Below are 21982 nucleotides of genomic sequence, written 5' to 3'. Positions count from 1 at the left end.
ATTCCATCACTGTCACGTTTCTCTCTGTCTGTCTTCTCTCGCTAGTACACATGCAGAGGTAGATGGTGGAGGAATTAGAATCTACCGTTAATCAGTCTGCCTTGGGCTCAAACTTTGAAATTACAAGAAGGAAAACATCTGGACTTCCTCATGAGAATCTTTGCAATGTCCATTTCTGTTAAAATGCCTTTTTGACATAAACAAGGGGAAAGTTCATAGGCGTACTATAGAATATTCACCACATTGCTGGCATTCTGCAAAGAATTGGGCTGGTTAAGTGGCTCCCAGGTCACTCTTACCTATCCCAAGCTGAGAGCATCTAGATTTTGATTGGATTATTGCCAGAGCTCATTAGCATAGTGTACCTTGACCTGGATTAGGGAACAGCAGCTTCTGCATAGAAAATGATCAGAGCTTGCTGGGACCTGAACCAGAGATGAGATTTTTATGACACAGTTTTGTCTACGTCTCCATAAGAAGTCAGAGGTAAGGAAACCATTACAAAGTTTCAGTTGTAAGATTAAAAAAAAAAAAAATGGGGAAGTAATATACAGCATAGGAAATATAGTCAATAATATTGTAATAATTTCATATGGTGACAGATGGTAACTTATGATGATCATTTTGTGATGTATAAAAATATCGAATCACTACGTTGTACACCTGAAAGTAATATTGTAAATCAATTATACATCAATTAAAAAAAAAGGTAAAGAAGCCAGAAATCCTGAGGAGAGACAAATGTAAGGGATGTGATAATGGCCACCTCATTTCTACAGGGTTTCATTTGTTCTGGTCGGTTTTCTGTAGAAATAATGAAACTTGAACAAGTTTCAAGCTTGGCCCAAGTTGCTTTGAAAAAAGAAAGTCTTGACAAATGGAGTTTTTTAATCCTAGAGGAAAACTGAATTGGCTTGTTTATGTTTTAAAGGCTGTAAACCATCTTTTCTTCTCTCCTGTGTTTTGGTCTTAACTTTCAGAGAAATATTAAGTTCATGTTCATTCATTTGTCAAGAATTTATATCAGAAAAAAATCGAAAAAGCAATGTAGTTTTTCTGCAGCAGGATTTTTGATTCCCCTTCCCTTAATTTAAAAACAAAAGAATTGTATCTATTTACATTGCCTAGGCTTAAAACAATGTCTTTGATTTTTTGAAATGTGAATCTTGTTATTCAAGGTTTTTTAAAAAGGTCAACCTGTTCCAGTTAGCTGTAACAAATTTTAGACCATCCAAGTTACTGTTGTTAATGTTAAAGAAGTACATAAAACTGTTGCTATCACATTTATCCTTGATATTTGCGTCTAACATACTTGTTTAAGTCTATGGCATCATTTCTTCAGTAACTTAGTGTTTATTTGCCAGACATAGAATTTGATTTAAAACTCAATGGGGATTTAATCTTGCACATCAGTGTTTGAACTGGGGGGCAAGGGTTTCATCTTTTTAAGTCTTGGACTACTAAGTTGTAGGTGAGTGTGGGTAGGTGCATTAGGGAAGGAAGAGACTCCTATTAGATTGTTATTTAGTGGCCAAGAACTTCATTTACATGTTCCGGTCAACAGTCTTCTATATCCATACACTTGCCCTCAGTACATCTCAGTGAGTGACAAGTATTAAGGTTACATAAAGCTAAGTAACTGAGGAGCAGAGTGCATGGGACTTCCTAAGGTTGAGACTATTAAACTAACTTGTGGTTTGAGTGACTTTTAAGTAGTTCTATGTAACATCATTATGGCCCTTGTTTTTTACTACTTTTTTTTTTTTTTTTTTTTGCGGTACGCGGGCCTCTCACTGTTGTGGCCTCTCCCTCTCCCGTTGCGGAGCACAGGCTCCGGAGGCGCAGGCTCAGCGGCCATGGCTCACGGGCCCAGCCGCTCCGCGGCATGTGGGATCTTCCCGGACCGGGGCACGAACCCGTGTCCCCTGCATCGGCAGGCGGACTCTCAACCACTGCGCCACCAGGGAAGCCCATGGCCCTTGTTTTTACTAGCGCACCAGCGAATGGAAATGTCACACACGTAAACGTGTTTTACTTCATATTCTGCTAACAAGCACATTTCATCTCAAAATGATTGTCTTTTTTTCCCCCCCAGACTTGAACACTTTAAATTTCTATCCTTCTTTTTTTTTCCTTTTCTTTTCTTTCTTTCTTTCTTTTTTTTTTTTTTTTGGTGGGGGGTAAATCTCCTTTAACCAATTATAACTAGAAACTAGTATTTCTCATGGTGGAAAAAAAACACAGTTTGCACAAACATTTTTGAACATCTATTGTTTATACAATACAATTTAATCAGAGTAAAGTCAGACAGAATTTTCTTGTAGGGGGCAGGGAAGAGTGAGATTGCTAAAGATAAAGCCAGAAAGTCTTGAAGGGTGCTTTGAATTAAACAAAGTTGAGAAACACTATTTTAGAGCAATAGTTCTCAAACAGTTTTTACCCCCAGGGGACATTTGGCAATGTCTGGAGATATTTTTTAACAAGGAGGGGTGGGTTGCTACTGACACCTAATGGGCAGAGACCAAGGATGCTACTGAACATCCTACAATGCACAGGGTAACCTCCACCACAAAGAGTTATCAGGTTTGAAATGTCAATATCGCCAAGGTTTTAGAGGAGTCTATCGTTTGATGATATTTGAAGATATAAAATACATACTGGATTGTTCATCTCTATGGAATTTAGATTTTAAAAAAGACTTCTAGACACATCTGCTTGTGATGTTCACCTCTTGTAACACACCCCAGGTTAGCTAATTTATGAAGGTGTATCCATGGAAACAACTCTAAGCCAGTTATCCCTCCTGCCCCAACACAGGTACATGGAGGATAAGGTTTTAACCATTGGCTACAGGTGACAATGGTCCTTACTAAGGCCTTCCTGCTTGGGGCTAGCAATGAGGAAGGAAACCTAAATCTGAGAGTGAAAGTGATGATCTCCTTTTGATTTCCCAAGGTCAAGCTTTATTTCAGCAAGGTCACTAAGGGCTCCTACATTTTGGTTTTGTTTGTATGTTGGTGCTTGCCAAAATATCAATGAAACAGGCTTTTCTGGCAGACGAGCACTGATTTTTATCACTTTAATGGTCAGTATTACTGTCATTTATTTTTTAGTGTCAGAAGACAGTCCACTGGTCTAAACTGCCTGGGCGGACTAATCCAACTGTGTTAAGAGCCTTTGAGAGCAAAATTCTCAAGCACTCCTGAGGGCAGTTGGACAGACGGAAACCTGTGGGCGACCCGACTTTATCATGGAACTTGAGAACGTTGATTCTGAGGACAAAGAGACGTTAAGCTGGGATATTAATGATATGAAACTGCCACAGGTATGTACTTGCTTTAACACTGGCTTCAGCATTTGGCTGTGAAGCCTTGACCGGTAACTTGCTAAGACCTGGAAGGAACTTGGTGAGGGTCCCAGCTGGGTAAACACTTCTCCTCCAGAGCTTCGGCTGGACATCTGACTGAGGACTTTTGAGAGGAGGTGCTAAGATCTATGAATTGAGCAAGCCCTTACCAACCAGACTCACCCGGTTACAGACAGAAGCAAAGAAAATGTTACTTCCCTTCTCTTTCAAAGTTGGCTTGGCTCACATGGCACCCGCCTGCTATCTAGTAAAACAAAATCCACGCTAATGTGTTTGTCCATAGATCGACCCTCTGTAATGCACAGGCTCCCATACTACCTTATTTGCTATAGTCATGGATTTAACCTAAATCTGTCACTGGAATGTCCCGGTGAGAGTGCTCTTCTAGACCTTTTGTAACTAGTACACAGTCCACAGACATGGGGCTCCTCTCCAACTACAGAGTGACTTTCATTTCATGTTTTCTTTGCTTTGTCTTTGGCAATTGACTTTTTTTTTTTTTTTTTTTTTGGCTGCCTCGGGTCTTATGTGCGGCGCATTGCATGGGCTTTTCATTGTGGTGCGAGGGCTTCTCTCTAGTTGTGGCATGTGGGTTTTCTCTGAGTTGTGGTGCGAGGGCTCCAGAGCATGTGGGCTGTGTAGTTTGCGGTACACAGGCTCTCTAGTTGAGGCTCGCGGGCTCAGTAGTTGTGGTGCGCGGGCTTAGTTGCCCCAAGACATGTGGGATCTTAGTTCCCTGACCAGGGATTGAACCCACAACCCGTGCATTGGAAGGCGGATTCCTTACCACTGGACCACCTGGGAAGTCCCAGCAATTGACATTTTAAACTCTTAAGTTGGTGGAAAACATTAGTTGTTTTAATTTTTTTTTTTTTTTTTTTTTTTTGGCCACGCCACATGGCATGTGGGATCTTAGTTCCCCAACCAGGGACTGAACCCTGGCAGTGAAAGCACCAAGTCCTAACCACTGGACTGACAGGGAATTCCCAACATTAGTTGTTTAAAACTGACTTTCTTGACCTCCCTTTTTGGCCTTTCTTCCAGTGAAGAATGTTCCAGTGAAGAATGTTTTCACTGGAAATTTTTGGGAAAGGTGGCTGGGAAAGCTAAGACTGGGAGACCACCAGTACCATCCAGTGAAAGGTCAAGCTCATCTGCCTGATTCTGGAGAACAAGAAGTTTGAACTATCCCAAGCAGGGGAGAGAGAATGGAGATGCCACAGTCTTGATTTATAATCATTCCAGATTTCACTCTAATGAAGGCTTCCAGATCATTCCAAATTTCACTCTAGTGAAGTGTTTCTTTATAGTTTTTTTGTTTGTTTGTTTGTTTGTTTGTTTGTTTTTGCCAAGCCCTGTGGTATGCAGGATCTTATTTCTCTGACCAGGGATTGAACCTGTGCCCCCTGCCATGGAAGCGCAGTCTTAACTGCTGGACCACCAGGGAAGTCCCCCAAGTGTTTCTTCTGTTTCTTTTTATGTTTACCCTTAAATCTCCTCCCGTATTATCTCTGGGTAGGTCTTAGAAAAGCTGGGAAGCACCAAGTATGCCCTACTTTCCATCCATTTAAGGATGGTTCAATACACTACAGCTAAATCATGCAAATATCTATTTTAAGGATCTATCTTTGTAGTTGCTTGTAATTGGTTTACAATAGTTGTAGCTGTTTTAGAGGAAACTTTAAGGTAAATTTTAATTACTCCTGGCTCAGGGACCCATATTCCTAATTCATGATTGCAGCTCTCAAATAGAGAAGATGGACATCCTCAAAAACAAGAGTTGAAGGAAGCAGGTACATAGACGATTTTGCAAAGTCACATCGTAGAGTAGGAGCTTTAATGGGGTCTAAGAACCCTCTGAAATGGCGGGCAACACTGTACTAACGTTTATTTTTTCTGGGACAGAGGATTCATATCTTTCATCAAATCTGTAGACAAAAGGAAGAAACACTTCCCTGGAGGGGATCTCAGGGCTCATAAAAGTTCATGTTCCAACATGAATTTTCCAAAACTCAAGCATTCTCAGCTATCCAAGACATTAAAATGAGACATTTACAATAAAAATACACATTCAACTTTGGAAGTGTATCATTTTTAGTTCGTAGAAAAAGTTTGATTGTTCGTGGAAATAGGTAAGTGCCCTTCAATTCGTTAAATATGCCAGGGAAATGATTAAAAGAGCAAAATATTCCTTAGTATTTTCTGAGCAGAGTCAACACCATCCTCATCTGGGTTTATGCTGGCTTTGGAATCGTATCAAGACCTAGGTGAGGTGAAAAATAAAAGGTCTTGGAAGGATTTCCAAGCACAGTAGATTTTATACTTCAAGAGTGTTTCTGAAGGCAGAGTGGTGTATGGTGAGAACAGGGCTAGGAGACCAAGTCCTGGCTTTGAATTCCAGTCCTGCCTCCTTTTATTTGTAGAATTTCACGGGGTGGTTTAGCGTTTCTGAGGCTCCCTTTCCTCTTCTGATAATGAAGTGCTTGCACTAAATAGTCTCTTACGGACCCTTTCAGTTCTAAGAGTCTAGGATTCGGTGACCTGAGATTTGGAAGACGGCCTGCACCCTAGAATGGGGGCCGGGTGCCAACCACAGGGCCTGGTACGTGTTAAACACAAACAACAAATACGAAATTCACGAGTGATTGGCTCTATGGCTTATCTGTGTGACTCTAAACCAATCTATTTTCTTAAGTCTTCATTACCTCCTCTGTAAAATGAAAATAGTAATTCCTTAGATACCTTTCTTAAATGTCTAAGCTGTTTAGAACAAATGTGTTCTGTAGTGTGTAAGTTACAAGGAATTTTAATGGATGCTGCGAAGGAAGAAAAGGACTAAGTTCAATGAAGTTAAGCCAATTTTTTTTTTGGCCACACTGTGCATCATGCAGGATCTTAGTTCTGACCAGGGATCGAACCCGTGCCCCCTGCAGTGGAAGCGCGGAGTCCTAACCACTGGATCGCCAATTTCTCTACTGCCAACATGGCGCCTTTCTTACTGCACTGGCGGCTCTCCCAAGAGGAAGTTGTTGGCATTGTTGCCCTATCATAGTTTTGACTACAGAGCCCTTTTTTCATGGAGCCCCTTGGGCGATGAGTGTGCCTCAGACCATCTGTTCGAGCATTAAAACATATGTTTTAAAGGATTACATCTATAATAACATGCACTGGCTTATTACTATTATACATTTCCCCAATTTCATTCTTTTTCCCACCCATACAAAGAATTTACAGTTTATTGTTCATATTTTTATATTCTTGCCAGGATTCCTGCAAATTCCTGTAGCTTGTAGACAAGTTCCTTTCTTATTAATGCACCCCCCTGCTTCAAGTTTTGAGATGGTTACAAGAGTGCTCACTGCATCTTTTGGTCCTGGGAACTCCATAGCCCTTTATACATCCCAGATAGATCACGATCTGTGGGTTAATTTTTGGCAACAGTGAACAATGACATCCTTATCAGGATAGCAGAGATTTTTGAGTGCCGGGGATGTGCCAGACACCATAGCAGGCTCAGGGATACAGGGGCCGTTAAGCTATGCTAACTTTCACGGAAGGGCTCATGATCTTCTGGGCCAGTGAAGCAATACCAGTGTCCAAACAGAGAATCGATGCTGTGTAGAAAAATGCCGGAGGCGCTGAAAGAGGACGTACGTAATTCAGCATGACTCAGGCATGGGGAGCAAGGCATAACATCTGGCAAAAGGCTCTCTGGACACATACATTGTAAAAGGTGAGAGGATTAGGGCAGGTGAAGATAAGAAAATCCAGGCAGAGTAGAGCACTTTGAAGACTGTTCAAAGGCTACATATGGGGAAGCTGTGCACGGACAGCAAGGGGAGCTGGGAGGCTACCGGCGTGAAAGGTGGTTTGGACACAGGCTATCCTAAGATGATTCAGTTATTTTATTTTATTTTTTAAATTTTTTTAAAGCATTCTTTTTTTAAAAAAAAAATTATTTAATTATTTGGCTGTCCCAGGTCTTAGTTGTGGCGCACGGGATCTTCAATCTTCTTTGCGGCATACAAACTCTTAGTTGCTGCATGTGGGATATAGTTCCTTGATCAGGGATCGAACCTGGGCCCCCTGCATTGGGAGCACGGAGCCTTAGCCACTGGACCACCGGGGAAGTCCCAATTCAGTTATTTATTTTTTTTTAAAGGCAGTGGGAAGCCGTTAGGCTTGTTGAGCTGGAAAGCATCATGATCAGATCTAGGGCTTGGATGGTCTCTTGCTCTCACTAAATCATCCCTCCGTGGATTTGTTTCATGTGTTCTTCTCCCTGCTTTAAGCTGCATGTATGTCTTTATAAACCTTCATTCACTCGTTTCTGATCACTTGTCTAGCTTCTGGTTATTTTGATACCACTTCTCCTTTATCCAGCCTCCACAGAGTCAGCCCAGAACTTCAGGCACTTAACTTACTCAAAACCATCATTGATAAAAGCCTCTTTATTCCAGACCAATGTAGTACACTAATTTTGCTTTCCCTTCCTATTCCATTAAACTACATTTGCATTTTCAAAGTTCAAATATAATTGCTTTAGGGTTTGCTTGGTCCAAGCAGCAAATGTCTGGGGTTGGGTTAGTCTTACCTTTATTAAAAATGTTCACTACATGGTTCATTACAGGGATACTTCTTATTAATACTGATTGTGAATACTTGGGAGCCATGAACCCCTAAGAAATTTATTTATTTTTTTCCTGGTTGAAAATCAGGAAGAAAACCAATTGCTTGTTCTCCTAAATAGTACCCACTGAGCAGGGAGATGGAAGCAGCCACTCTGCTCCCAGCACCTGCCAGGTTCTCTGAGCAGAAGCACAAAGTGTTCCAATAGCCCCACAGCAGACAAACACCCCGAATCACTCTGTTCATGAACATGAGCAGTTTCCAGATGAAACTCATGACCAAAGCCACACCAAGCCATTAACTCACACAATTCCAAGGTTTAAGTATACTTTTTGCAGAGAAAACCTAAAACTATACATAGGCTAAACATAAATACAGGGCCACCTGCAGCCTGGAGAATCAACCCCAAAGAGGCCACGTCTCTGATGAGTTCATTCCCGGACTGTGATTTTAACCAGTACAATTTCCTTTGCCTCGATCTTAGGAGCAGAGGTGAATCTCTGAGCTTGTGCTGTGAATTTGTGTGGTTAAATGTGATCAGAACAAGCTAGTTGTAATCAGATTTGTCTTGGCTCTGGGGAGCTAAGGGGTAAACCAGATTCTGGATTTCTGGTCAATTATTATCTGACTGCACCATCAGGTCACTTTGTTGTTGGTCCGACGGGGACACTCGTAACTTTGTCCTCTTTGTCCAGCATTGTCCTTGATCTCAAGGTCATTTGAACTCCCTGGGACAGTTCCACGTATATGGACCCCGTGGTCATTGGGTCCCCCCACTTTTGGGACCAGAATTCTTCTACTACCCTGTGCTTCTGGGGTCGTGGGGGTGGTAACAGAGACTCTCCTTGGGTGCCCAGGAGGTCCCTTGCTTAGCTGGGTGGAGTTGGAAAGGAAAGAGAGAAGAGAAAAGAGGGGGTAACAGAGTTTGAAAGCTGGGGCACTCTGTCCCACCTTAGTGTTATCTGAACAAATAAGGAACTTTTTCTCCTGCATCTTGACCCTTTAACAAAGGTAGGAAATTGCAAGATTAGTCAAAGGAGTAATGCTTAACTCAAAAGCATTTTGTTGATGAATTTCTCCCTTTGAAAACACTTGGAGTTGGGTTTCCAGTTGACTGGGAGAGATAAGTTCCTGAAAAGTTGAAGATAAATCAAAGTGCTGGAGGAATTTTTTTTTCTGTATTCCATAAGTAACATCTACTTTTTTCCTCTCTCTGGTTTGTGTAAACGTGTATCTGTTTGCTAGCCCGGCTTTATTTGGAGACATTTATTTACAAGGAATTAATAAGCTATTCTTATTAAAGAAAACCTGGCAGATAATTGCTTTACATTAGAATAGATTATTTTCCAAGGGAAAAATCAAATTTAATATAATAACATGATAATGTAAATATTTTTGATACCTTATTTCAGAATTTTGATTTTACTTCATTAGTTTTATGTAATAGTGTATATTTAATTCTTAAGTTACCCTATTAAAACTTCAAGTAGTTAAATGAATTAGAATGAAGGGAGGATGAAGGGTGCTCTGATTGCATAGGGCAGCGGTCCCCAACCCTTTTGGCACCAGGGACCGGTTTTGTGGAAGACAATTTTTCCACAGACAGGGGTGGGGGGTGGGGGGTGGGGGGCGGGTGGGGATATGGTTCAGGTAGTAATGTGAGCGATGGCGAGTGATGGGAAGCGGCAGATGAAGCTTTGCTCACTCGCTGGCCTCTCACCTCGTCCTGTGCGGCCCGATTCCTAACAGGCCAAGGACCAGTACCGGTTCACGGCCTGGGGGCTGGGGACTCCTAGCATCGAGTTTCAAAGATTTTGAGTGAGTTAGAGGATTAAGTCTCTTAGGGAAAGAAATTGCATACATAAGGCACAGAAATATTCATTAAACCCCCAATGATATTACTCATGAGATTATAAAATATAAATTTGTTATATTTACGTGTTGGAGACCTTAAGAATATTCCCTTTAAATTATAAACTTCTTAACCAAGAGGAAAAACAAAGAGTTACTCATGAAAAGTTAGAAATTAAAATAAACAGAAGATCTGAAAAGAAAAAAATGTTTTGTGGGGATTTGCTAAACAAGATTAAGAAATAATTATTCTTCCTTTTAAAAGTTTCCTCTCTAGTGCCTTAAATCTGGGAGCTTTTCAGAGTTCCTTATCATTCATTTGACACCTGGGTTCCTTTGCAACACTGGAATCTGGGTTTTCTCATAGCTGCAATGTCAAAAAATGTCAAAAAATGTCAAAAATCTCACTAAGTATCCAGGTCAAAAGACTGGTCATAAATAAATAGCCAAGAGAATATCTTGATGTAAATACACTTACTCTTAAGTAATTTTCTTGAGGTCATACTTTGTCAATCTTATTACTGCATTATTAATGGAATTGGAAAACTAGGGTACCAGTGGAAGAGCTGTTGAAAAAAAGTGCTTAACAGACCTTGGAATGTAGAATGTTTTGCGGGCTTTAAAACAAACCTCAACAATGCTAAAATAATCAAAAACACAGAATGTGTTCTCCAACTACAATGGATGCAAACTAGAAATTAATAGCAAAAGGCAACAGGAAAATCTGTAGATACATCGAAACTAAACAATATATTTCTAAATAATCCATCAAAGAGGAAACCTCAAAGGGAGATCAAAATATACATTAACCTGAGAGAGAGAAAAAAGACAGTGGAGCTCATTTCTTCCTCCACAGGCAGGGAGTACTGGCTTTAACTGGAGTGTTTGAGCCGCTCTCACAGACACTGTCATTCCTCCTGGTTGGTGGAATCTAGGCCCCTCACCTTTAAAACATGAAAATCCCAGCTTTCCTTCAAGTCCACCTCACCCTTTTCTCTGCTGCCCTGACAACTGTGCTTTGTATTTGAAGAATTCAAATCCACAGTCCAAATTGCTAAAGTTTCATAGTTTAACATTTTAACCTACATTTTTATTATTTCAGAAGATAAAATATTATGTTTTCTGTAGCATTTCTGTGGCAGAGGACAAGAGAGCACTGTTTAGAGCTTTAGGTCAGAAGGAAGAGAAGAGAAGCGGGTGGAGGAAGGAGACAGGGCTGCCTGCGGGGTTGCCTGAGGTCTTCTCCTCACCCCGGGCATTGAGTCTTGTCCAGCTCAGAATTACCAGGGAAGTCGGGGAGAGAGGGAAAGAACTGGAAAAAACAGCTCATTCAGCATCTTGGCCTGGCCAGGCCTCTTTCCTAGACACTCGACTGTAATTGCCCGATGGACCAGAGGGGACTCCTCCGGATGCCATCCCCCTTCTTCCTGCCCTTTTCGAGCAGCATTCCCTTCCCACGCTACAGGGCAGCAGCGGAGGGGCATTGTCACTGCTCTGAGAAAGGTCACTAACAAGATCTGCACCAATTAAGCTTTTGTTTTATAGGGGCTTGGATTCCTGTCGAGCATGAAGTGACCTCTCTGGGGGTCATCTCTGTCCTAAAAGCTGGTGGCCCTCACAATCATACTGGCTGGTGTGTGTGGCCCCGGATCCGACAGAGTAACAGCTAACACTGATGTGGAGCTTGCTGTGTGCCAGGCACTGGTTTTATTTTATTTTGTTTTTAAAAATTGAAGTATAGTTGATTTACAATGTAGTGTCTGGTATGCAGCAAAGTGATTCATATATATATATTCTTTTTCATATTCTTTTCCATTATGGTTTATTATAGGATATTGAATACAGTTCCCTATGCCAAACACTGTTTTTTTAAAAAATATTTATTTATTTAATTTATATTTTTGGCTGCATCGGGTCTTAGTTGTGGCACGCGGGATCTTCGTTGAGGCACGTGAGATCTTTCGTTGCAGCGCGCGGGCTTCTCTCTAGTTGTAGCATGTGGGTTTTCTCTCTCTAGTTGCGGCACGCAGGCTCCAGGTTATGTGGGCTCTGTACTGCGGCACACGGGCTCTCTCACGGAGGCGCATCGTAGTTCCCCGACCAGGGATCTAACCCGCGTACCCTGCATTGGAAGACGGATCCTTTACCACTGGGCCACCAGGGAAGTCCCTGTTTCTGTTTTTGTTTTCTTTTCCACTATAGTTTATTACAAGATATTGAATATAGTCCCCTGTGATATACAGTAGGAGCTTGCTGTTTATTATATATATGGTAGTTTATATCTGCTAATCCCAAACTCCTAGTTTAGCCACCAACGCCCCCTTTGGTAACCATAAGTTTGTTTTCTATGTCTGTAAGTCTATTTCTGTTTTGTAAATAAGTTCATTTGTATCTTTTTTTTTTTTTTTAGATTCCATGTATAGGTGATATCATATGGTATTTGCCTTTCTCTGACTTTCTTCACTTAGTATGATAATCTCTAGGTCCATCCTTGTTGCTGCAAATGACATTATTTCATTCTTTTTTATGGCTGAGTAATATTCCATTGTATAGATATACTACATCTCCTTCATCCATTCATCTGTCGATGGACACTTAGGTTGCTTCCATGTCTTGGCTGTTGTGAATAGCAGGCACTGTTTTGAATGCTCTGTGTGTGCTAACTCGTTCAGTCTTTCTTCACAGCATCCCTGCCAGGCAGGTGGTCCTGTGACCTCCATCTCACAGAGCAGGAAGTGGAGCCCTGAGAGGGAAGGAACTATTGTAAAGCCCTCACCCAGGGCCTTCACAGGCTGTGCTCTTACCAGGGGCTGGTAAGCTCTCTGTGAAGGGCCAGATAGGAAATATTTTAGGCTTTGTGGACCATACAGTCTCGGCTGCGACTACTGGACACTGCCATGGTGTGTAAATGTATCCACAGACAACACTTGAACGAACACGGCTGGGTTCCAATAAAACTTGATTTATGAAAACAGGCATTGGGCTGGATTAGGCCCATGGCCCTAGTTTTCAGACCACAACTCTTCGCTATCAACTAGTACTAACTCTCATGTACATAAGACCTCTCATTTCTATTTCCTCAGACCCACCTCAGTTCCCATGAAGTTCCGTAAAATGACAGCTGTCATTAATTATATAAAATTTACTGTTCACAGCACATCTGCTCTCCACAGTACTTTTGTGAAGCATGTTTTATCAATGTCCCCATTTTAGAGAATAGCAAAATTCGGCTTCAGAGACAGTCACCGGCCCCGAGTCTCACATTACAAAGTTCTTTGGCATGTTCTAAACTTGAAATCTAACTGAAGAGACACCGACTTCCCTGAGTAGCTTTTCCATCCTAATGATGTTTGCTTTTTTTCCTTCTCAAACGTCTTGTCTTTCCTTTCTCATATCCTATGCTGTGTCTTCTTGTTGGGGAAGCAAAGCAGAGGCACCCTGATCTCTCTTCCTGGAGCTTCTAGAATCTTCTACCATAATCTTCTATAATCTTCTTGCTGAAAATGTTCTTATACCAAGGCTCTGGAAGCCACGGGGGTGGGCACAGCCTACGTTTGACGACTGAGACCCTTAATGATTCTCACCCTAAGAATCTGTCAAACGCCACATCCTTTTGAGCCACAACTTCAGTGACTAACATTTATTCTGAGCTCCCTCCAGGCTAGGTGCTGTGCTAAGTAATTTTTATATATTATCCTATTTAATTCTCAGACCCACTTGAGGTAGGCAGGTCTAGTTAGTTATCTCTATTATGCAGATAAAGAAACTGAGACACAGAAAGCTAAATAACTTATGCTATAAGGATCGAGTATCCTGTGTCTCTGCCCACTCAAAGGAGAGTTTAGTTAGCTATTCATGGGCAGGGAATTGTGCCCGTCCTGGGCAAGAACACAAACGTTTCCAGTCAAAGTAAACTCTTCCTCACTCCTCTGCCCTGTTTGAGGCGCGTGAACATGAGTGTAGAGCAAAGGGGAGAAAATCTCCACGGGGGACAAAGCGGCACTCCAGCCTTCCACCGCATATCTCGGGTGGGTTCGTATAAACCCTCCGCTTTCCCAACAAGGTAACCACCGCCCGGCGAGAGACATTATCTCACTGCCCTGCCCCAGTGCTGTCCTCTTCATTGTGCAAGAGCACAGTCATGTTACTTCACCCTCCAACATTCTCAGTGAAACGGTCCTCACTCTTATCACCAAAGGCTAGAGAAACAGCGATCGGGGGAGAGGGGCGGCATCACAACTCACTCTGGTCCAGGGAGCAGATGTTGGGTGGACCCAGGAATCACGTGCTCGCGGCTGTGCTGCGTGTGCTCAGACCCTCACGGCGGAGTGAAATCCAGTTTGGTCTTTGCTAAAGCTCTCGTGCCCAGCTCTCAAGCGCCAAAAGCAGCTTTAAGCACAGTGCTGTTTTCCAGCTGAAACTATAATCATATTCTTTGTGTTTTCATCAGAATGTGAAAAAGACGGACTGGTTCCAGGAATGGCCAGATGCCTACGAGAAGCACATCTACAGCTCGGAGGACAGGAGTGCGCAGCGGCACATGAGCAGCTGGGCCATGCGCAACACCAACAATCACAACTCCCGCATCCTCAAGAAGTCCTGCCTGGGCGTGGTGGTCTGCAGCCGCGACTGCCTAGTCGCTGAGGGCCGCAAGGTCTACCTGAGGCCTGCCATCTGCGACAAGGCCCGGCAGAAGCAGCAGAGTGAGTGGGGCTCCTGCCCCGAGGGGCCACGACGTCCGTCCCCGCACCTCCCAATGGCCCATCCTTCGCACTGGAGGGTGGTGGAGACCAAGGCCGGTCCTTTAGGTTATCTTAAGGAAAGCCAGCCAGCTCCCTGGGCTCCGGTATCCGTGCCAAAGATCTGCCACGCACAGGGCACCCACCATGAACCTCCCTCAGGTTAAGATGCCTGACTCGGGGCCTCTGTTAAAAGGAAGACACATCACTTAGGGAACTAACATTAATTCACCAGCACATCCACCTAAAGTTTAAGAGAAAGTTGTGTATCACGCTCGCCATCTCACATCTTGGGGAATGGGGTCCCCAAAATGATCTCAATGAGTGCTTTGATCTAGAGTGGGAGCCGGGACTGACTCTGAGGTTAGACTCAATTCCATGCCATTTAGGTTCATCCATAATCACATGCTGAGATAATTCTTCATTTTGTTTTTTATCATATTCATCAGATTGTGAAATAGATGCATTTGGCATTCCCTGTGCCTTGCCCACTTCAGACCTCAAGTTACTTCATGTTCTTTCCTTGTAATTTGTTTTCAGAACTTGCTCTCAGGGCAGGATCTGGTATCAGTCATTTACACTTTAGTGAAAATTTAGTAGCTGCGTTCTCTCCGTCATGTGGTTTTGCTCCTTGACCCTTAGTTCTAATTGTGAAGTGAAAGAATTTTTTTCTGCTTCTCTACAAAGAATTTCAAGTATCAGTAAATAAGGAGGGAGGGATTTTTTTTTTTTTTTTTTTTTTTTTGCTCAAAGGAGCTCTCCCCTGTCCTGTAAGATATCCCGCTCTGTAGGCAACTGCTTCCTCTACCACGTGTGAAAGTGACCTGCGCTGCTTTGGTGGTCTGGCCTCCTAGGCTCAGGGGTCATGCCCAGTGTACGAAAGCCTATAAAACTGTACCCAGGTGGATTCTCTGCCATCCAGGAATCTGAAATCGGCAGGGCCGCACAGACTTAGGTCACCTTCCTAAGTCGCCTTCCTCTGCTCCTTTGTAGGGAAACACTGTCCCAACTGCGATGGGCCCCTGAAGCTCGTTCCCTGCCGAGGCCACGGGGGCTTTCCTGTCACTAACTTCTGGAGGCACGACGGACGCTTCATATTTTTCCAGGTTGGATTTGAGTTAGAGATTCCATTTCTCTTTAATTCACGAACTCTTCACAGAGCACCAGCAGGAGTTTCCTCCAGGAAATGCACAGGTGGAGGGGAGCCTGCACCCTTCCTGGGGGACCCTCTGGGCGAGCAAACGCCTGTACCCCAAACCTTGAGACAGGAGTCAGGGGCTGGAGGCCAGGACAGGGGTGGCTGCCCCTGCCTCAGGCTCCGAAGGGGATGCTGCGGTCAGTAATCTGCTTAGGCAAGCACTGGCCTTCCACAGACCCAGCTCTGTAAACGTGGACACATTGCTTTACTCCCCTGAGCCCCAGTTTTCTGTAAAATGTGTTAAGAAGTCCTCATGGGGGAGGTGGTAGAAACAGTGGCCTCTGACAGTTGGACTGCCTGGGTTTGAGTCCGTGCTAAACCTGTCTGAAAAGAAAATGTTCTGATGTGTAGGGTTTGCCAGTTTCTGGGATATAACAATTCCCATCGTGGCTGATATCAAGCCAGTTTTTTTTTGTTTGTTTGTTTGAAAAAGCTAATTATTTTACTATATATTCTTTCATACTACTTATACGATCATAAGATTGAACATGGAGTTTCATGGCAAAGCACATTAAAAATTAATATTGAAGGTAAAAGAGAATAGAAGATATTAAGCTTGACAGAGGTTCTCTGGAAAGATTTCTTTGGTAGAAGTGTGCAAGATGAGCTGAAATTTTCTTTCCCTTCTTTCCTCTTTGTTAATTCGGTTTCTTCATCAAATATATTTTTTTTAATTTTAATTTTATTGGAGTATAGTTGATTTACAATGTTGTGTTAGTTTCAGGTGTACAGCAAAGTGTCAAGCTGTTTTTACAACCAGCTCACGAATTCCTGAATGGCCAACAGTTGGCTTTCAGCCTGGCTGGCTCTGGCACACTTTGAATCCTAGCTCCCGCACGTACTAGGGGAGGTTTCCCAGGTGGTATGACCCCTCCATGCCCCCTGAGAAGGATGATAATGGTATAGCCCTCACAGCCTTGTGCCGAAGGTTCAGGGAGAATTATGTAATCAGCATTACTTGTCATCACTATGAATGTGACTTGGCCAGGCTGGGGAGAGACACCACGCAAGGAAGGAGCATCATCAGCAAAGGCAGGTGGGCAAGCAGGAGCATGCCTGGGGGGCTTGGGAGCATCTTAAAAGGATGCTCCGCCGAGGGGGAAAGGGCGGGTGCTGGGATGAATTGGGAGATATATATACCTCCATATACATATCTCCCATATATATTGACATATATACACTATTTTTTATACAATTGATACTATGTATAAAGTAGATAACTAATTAGAACCTATTGTATAGCACAGGGAAATCTACTCAATGCCCTGTGGTGACCTCAATGGGAAGGAAATCCAGAAAAGTGGGGAGATATATATATATACATATAGCTGATTCACTTTGCTGTACAGTAGAAACTAACACAACATTGTAAAGCCGCTATACTCCAATAAAAATTAATTAAAACAAAAAAAAGCTTGCTCCAATCTTGTCTTAGTAGTCAACTGCAGCAATACCCAGTCCGATGGCAGGGCGCAGGATAAAGCTTTACGCACCGTGAAGCGCATCTAGTTATTTATTTCACTGCTTCGTCTCCTCTAAGTCCAAGGGAGAGCATGACCATCCAAAGCCAGAAACCAAACTGGAAGCCGAGGCCAGAAGAGCACTGAAGAAAGCGCACTCTGCGTCGTCCTCTGTCTCCTCGAAGATGAAGCAGGGCCCACAGATAAAGGTAACCTTGCCCCATGCAGCTTCACAACATGCGACGACTTGCCACCCCTGTGGTGGCGGCAGTAGATTTCCCTGTCCCTTACCTATGAATGAAGCCGAAAATCACATACCTTCAGGCTCACCTGTGAGTCAGCCTCTGCCAAAGAAACTGAATCTGCGGGTTTCCTCTTCATTTCTACCATCTTTGTAGCATGCCCTCAGCTGTAAAGTCCATAGCATTTCAGAATCGTCTTCCCTACAATTAAAAAGAGACTCGAATTAGCACTTAACCTATGTTTGGCGCTCTGTATTTCTGATAGAACCAAGATGAAATGATCTGCACAAAACATGAGCCTCGTGCTTTTTCATTCTTCCCTAAAGCAGATGATTTCCTCAGCGCACTCCACCAAGGTGAAATAACCAGGCAGTTTCTGAAAACAGTGCTCATCCAGGGATGTGGGGCTGGAGGCGTCTTCCCGCAGTCAAACTGTGATGTGAAGCTCATGGCTTTATGGGTGTCATACTGTATGTTTGTGGGTTTGTCTGCTTAATAGTGTTACTAATTCCTATACTTTTTCTACTGTCCAATGTTCCACATTTCAGGAGTACAGAAATGAAGCCAGTCCATCCCTGGAGGCTCTAAAGTACCTTAAGAAAAAAAATTGTAATTTGAGTCTTTTGTAGGGAAATAGGAGCCCCTGAATCCCAATGACTGGTCTTATCCCATCTCCCAGCCCTGGGAGAAGTTGAAGGGTATTTCCTCCCACTCACCCTACCTGGTCACAGTCTTTCCAACCCCATCGGTCGATAGCTTTACATAAATAAGAGGATAACTTAATTCTCAACCAGATTCTTTCCTTGCGATTAACTGGAGGACAATTTACTTTCTCCATTGGTAAAAATAAATTGACCACCTCGTATTCCAGAGATCTACAATTTAACAAAATGAGTTCAAAGTCTCTTGAGAAAAGAAGTAAGCCCTGGTCTCATGGAATCCACACAGCACTAAAAAATAGAAAAGTCAAGGAGGGAAATGTGGTTCCCCTGAGAGTTATACTGAGGATAAGGTAAAGCTTTGAAGATAAAGTTTGATATTTCTTAAGTAGCCCCTTACAAGTTTCTCACAGAGTCAGTTAGGATATCAGACTTGCGTTTGAGGGGAAACATTTTAAACACACTCCTGTCTGAGTAAAGGGCAATTCGGCCCTTCCTGGTTGGTCAGATTCCAAGCAGAAATGGCAGCAGCCTTTAGTTCTTCCAGGCCTTGGGTGCTTGTGCAAAGCCCTGCGTGTGTTTGTGCTTCAAGTATGCAAGGAATGAAGAAAATCTGCAGAGCACTGATTTGTGCAGGGTCACTCGTGGGTGCCTGGGGTAGTTAGGTCAGTTTAACTTATTAACATGAGTTTTCTCTTTCCTTTCCAGCCTCTTCCAGGTGAAACACAAAGTTGGGAAAGTTTAACTTGGTCTTTCCAGGAAGGTGTCCAATTGCCTAGTAGTTACAGTGGACATTTAATAGGTAACGCTCCCCAGCCGAAGGCACTGAATGATGGCTCGTCCTTCTCTGAGAGTTATGGTTTGGGGAGAACCTCTGACCCCAGAGACCCCACTCCCACCTTGGGCCCCACTCAGCTCTACGAGAAATGCAATTTGTCCAATAGTCGGGTCTCCAGCAGCCAGGACCTGCTTCAGCCTCCTGTCTCTGGAGTCTTCTCTGATTACAGTGATCTGCAAACATGGAATAAGAATGTTGCTTTGGGGAGAAATCCTTCCAATGAAAACAGTTGTCCCAGTTACCCTTTTCCTCTGACCAGCTGGCCTTACGACTTCTCCCCTTCCCAGAGCTCTTCAGAACCCTTTCTCCAGCAGATTCCCATGGAACCACCAGCACCCAAAACTAGCTGTCACCCCTTCTGGCCAAATCAAGGGGGTGAACTTTATGAAGAGAAGGTGCATGTGGATTTTAACAGCTACCACCCTTCCACCACTTGCCATTCACCTCAGGAAGACCCCTTTCTCCTCACCTACACCTCTCAGCCCCATCATCAATATTCTCTGCCTGGCAAGAGCAGCAAATGGGATTTTGATGAAGAGATGAGGTACATGGGTTTGGATCACTGCAACAACGAAATGCTTCTAAACCTCTGTCCTTTAAGATGATCCAAATCGGGAGACTTGTGCACTGCTGGTGGAAATGTCATTTCGTGCAGCCTCTGCGGCAAACAGCATGGAGGTTCCTCAAAAAATTAAAAGTAGAACTACCATATGATCCAGCAATCCCACTTCTAGGCATATATCTGAAGGAAATGAAATCACTATCCCGAAGAGTTATCTGCGCCACCATGTTCATTGCAGCATTATTTACAATAGCCAAGACATGGAAACAACCTAAGACAGATGAATGGATAAAGACAATGTGGTGTGTATATATACACACAATGAAATACTATTGAGCCATAAAAAAACAGGAATCACGTCATTTACAACAACACGGATGGACCTTGAGGGCGTTATGCTAAGTGAAATAAATCAGAGAAGGAAAGACAAATACCGTATGAACTCGCTTACACGTGGAAAATTTAAAAACCCGAATTCATAGAAATAGAGATCAGATTTGTGGTTGCCAGAGGTGGAGGGTGATGGGTGGGAGAACTGGGTGAAAGTGATCAAAAGGTAGAAACTTCCAGTTTTAGATAAATAAGTTCTGGAGATGTAATGTACAGCGTGGTGACTATGGTTAACAACACCATATTGTATATTTGAAAGTTAAGAAGAGAATGGATCTTAAAAGTTCTCATTACAAGGAAAAAATATAACTGTGTGGCGATGGATATCAGCCACTTGTTGTGGTAAACATTTTGCACTATATACATATATCAGGCCATTATGTTGTACTCCTTAAACTTATACAAGGTTATATGTCAGTGATATCTCAATAAAATTATATCTCAGTAAAACCGGGGGAGAAAAATGACCGAAATCTTTTATAGCCACTTAAAAAGCTGTTTTGGGAAATGGCTGAAAGAATTTCTTTAGGAAATGGTTTTCAAAAGGTAACCACAGATAAATCAGAATCATGACAACGAGCAGAAGGCAAGACTTCTCTCTTCACACAAGTGATCTGTTGGCCTGTCCTCCTCCTTTCTAGTACTATAGGGGTACTAGAAGTACTAGAGTACTCCTCGGGAGTACTAGAATATTGGAATACTCCTCGGGAGTACTAGAGTACTCCTCAGGAGTGCTAGAGTACTAGGATAGTTTTCAGGAGTGCTAGAGTACTCCTGAGGGAGAATTGAAAATTTGTCCCATCTGTGGCAGGAAATGTCCTCGGCTATTTTTTTTTCTCCACAATATTTGGGGTTCTCAGCACCTCAACTGCATTATCTGTTGCATTTTCAATGTCCTTGGAATCATCTCAAACAGAGCAGACGTGAAAGGCCCAGGATCTCATCTATGCCTTCTTGGAAACAGAATGAAGGAACGGAGAGAGTGAAAGAGTTTCAGAGGAACAGAAAGACGAAGATGCTACCACTGAAGTAATAGTACTTTGTCTAGTATGAAACTTGTGGGGTTGGTTTATGAAACATGTGTCCTCTAGTTGAGTTCTAAGACTCGTCAAGACACGGGCTATGACCCAACCGCATTTCCTGAACACAAAGAGCAGCAGAATTGAACAGCTGCAGGAAGAGACTTTCCAGTGGCACCAAATGGTCTCCTTTCCTTCTTCTTCCTCCTCACCGTCCTCCATGAGAGCTCCAGTTTTGTCCCATTTACCTTTATTTTTACAGTGCCTAACAGCACCAGGCTCAAAATATGTGCTTGAGAAATGTTTGATTGGAAGAGTCCTTGTGTAATGAACATGGCCATGGTCAGGCAGCTGTATTTGAATGCCACTACCTCTTTTTTGCTGAAGTACTTTACAAAAAGGTGATCCTAGACAGAATCTGGAAAGAACCATACAATCAGCAAACATTTTCAAAATAAATGCTCTTTTCTGTTTGAATGGTGACAAATGCACATGATACAAAATTGGTTCCTAGTCTCCATCTTAAGGCATCATCGACTAGTTTCTTGTCTGTTTTCCAAAGATTAGAGATATTTTCTGCATACAGTAGTCCCCCACTTATCCGTTGGGGGGGGTGCCTTCCAAGACCAGTGGATGCCTGAAACCATGGATAGCACTGAACCCTATCTATGCTATGTTTTTTCCTATATATACATACATACTGATGGCAAAGTTTAATTTGTAAATTATGTTCAGTAAGAATATCTGAATTGCCAGCATCATTACTCTTGCACTTTGGGACCATTATCAAGTAAAATAAGGGTTACTTGAACACAGGACTGTGATACTGCAACAGTTGATCTGATAACTGAGACGGCCATCAAGTGACTGTTGGGGAGCATATACAGTGTGGAGGCCTTGGACAGAGGGATGATTCTTGTACTGGGTGGGAAGGAGCCAGACGGAGCAAGAGTTCATCATATGACTCAGTGCGCAATTTAAAACTTATGAATTGCTTATTTCTGGAAGTTTCCATTTAATATTTCAGA

General features: G+C 42.8%; 1 protein-coding gene across 1 annotated transcript; it reads left to right on the top strand.

Annotated features, from left to right (window-relative positions):
* Nucleotides 1–3250: 3250 nt before the first annotated feature.
* GCM1 (glial cells missing transcription factor 1) lies at nt 3251–19588 on the top strand. Its single transcript, XM_030871098.2, has 5 exons — nt 3251–3325; nt 14298–14550; nt 15580–15692; nt 17325–17453; nt 18854–19588. Exons 1-5 carry the CDS (start codon nt 3251–3253, stop codon nt 19586–19588), a joined length of 1305 nt encoding a protein of 434 aa, XP_030726958.1.
* Nucleotides 19589–21982: the final 2394 nt, after the last annotated feature.

Source organism: Globicephala melas, chromosome 11, assembly GCF_963455315.2.
Source record: "Globicephala melas chromosome 11, mGloMel1.2, whole genome shotgun sequence".
NCBI lineage: Eukaryota > Metazoa > Chordata > Mammalia > Artiodactyla > Delphinidae > Globicephala > Globicephala melas.
Note: the sequence above shows the minus strand (reverse complement) of the source record. Positions and strands in the feature narration are given on the sequence as shown.

Excerpts from the sequence above, each read along its gene's own strand:
- GCM1 (XM_030871098.2), top strand. The coding sequence starts at position 3,251 with ATGGAACTTGAGAACGTTGATTCTGAGGACAAAGAGACGTTAAGCTGG. Across the intron at positions 14,551-15,579 it reads GGCCCGGCAGAAGCAGCAGA|GGAAACACTGTCCCAACTGC; the intron begins GTGAGTGGGGCT and ends GCTCCTTTGTAG. Across the intron at positions 17,454-18,853 it reads AGCAGGGCCCACAGATAAAG|CCTCTTCCAGGTGAAACACA; the intron begins GTAACCTTGCCC and ends TTTCCTTTCCAG.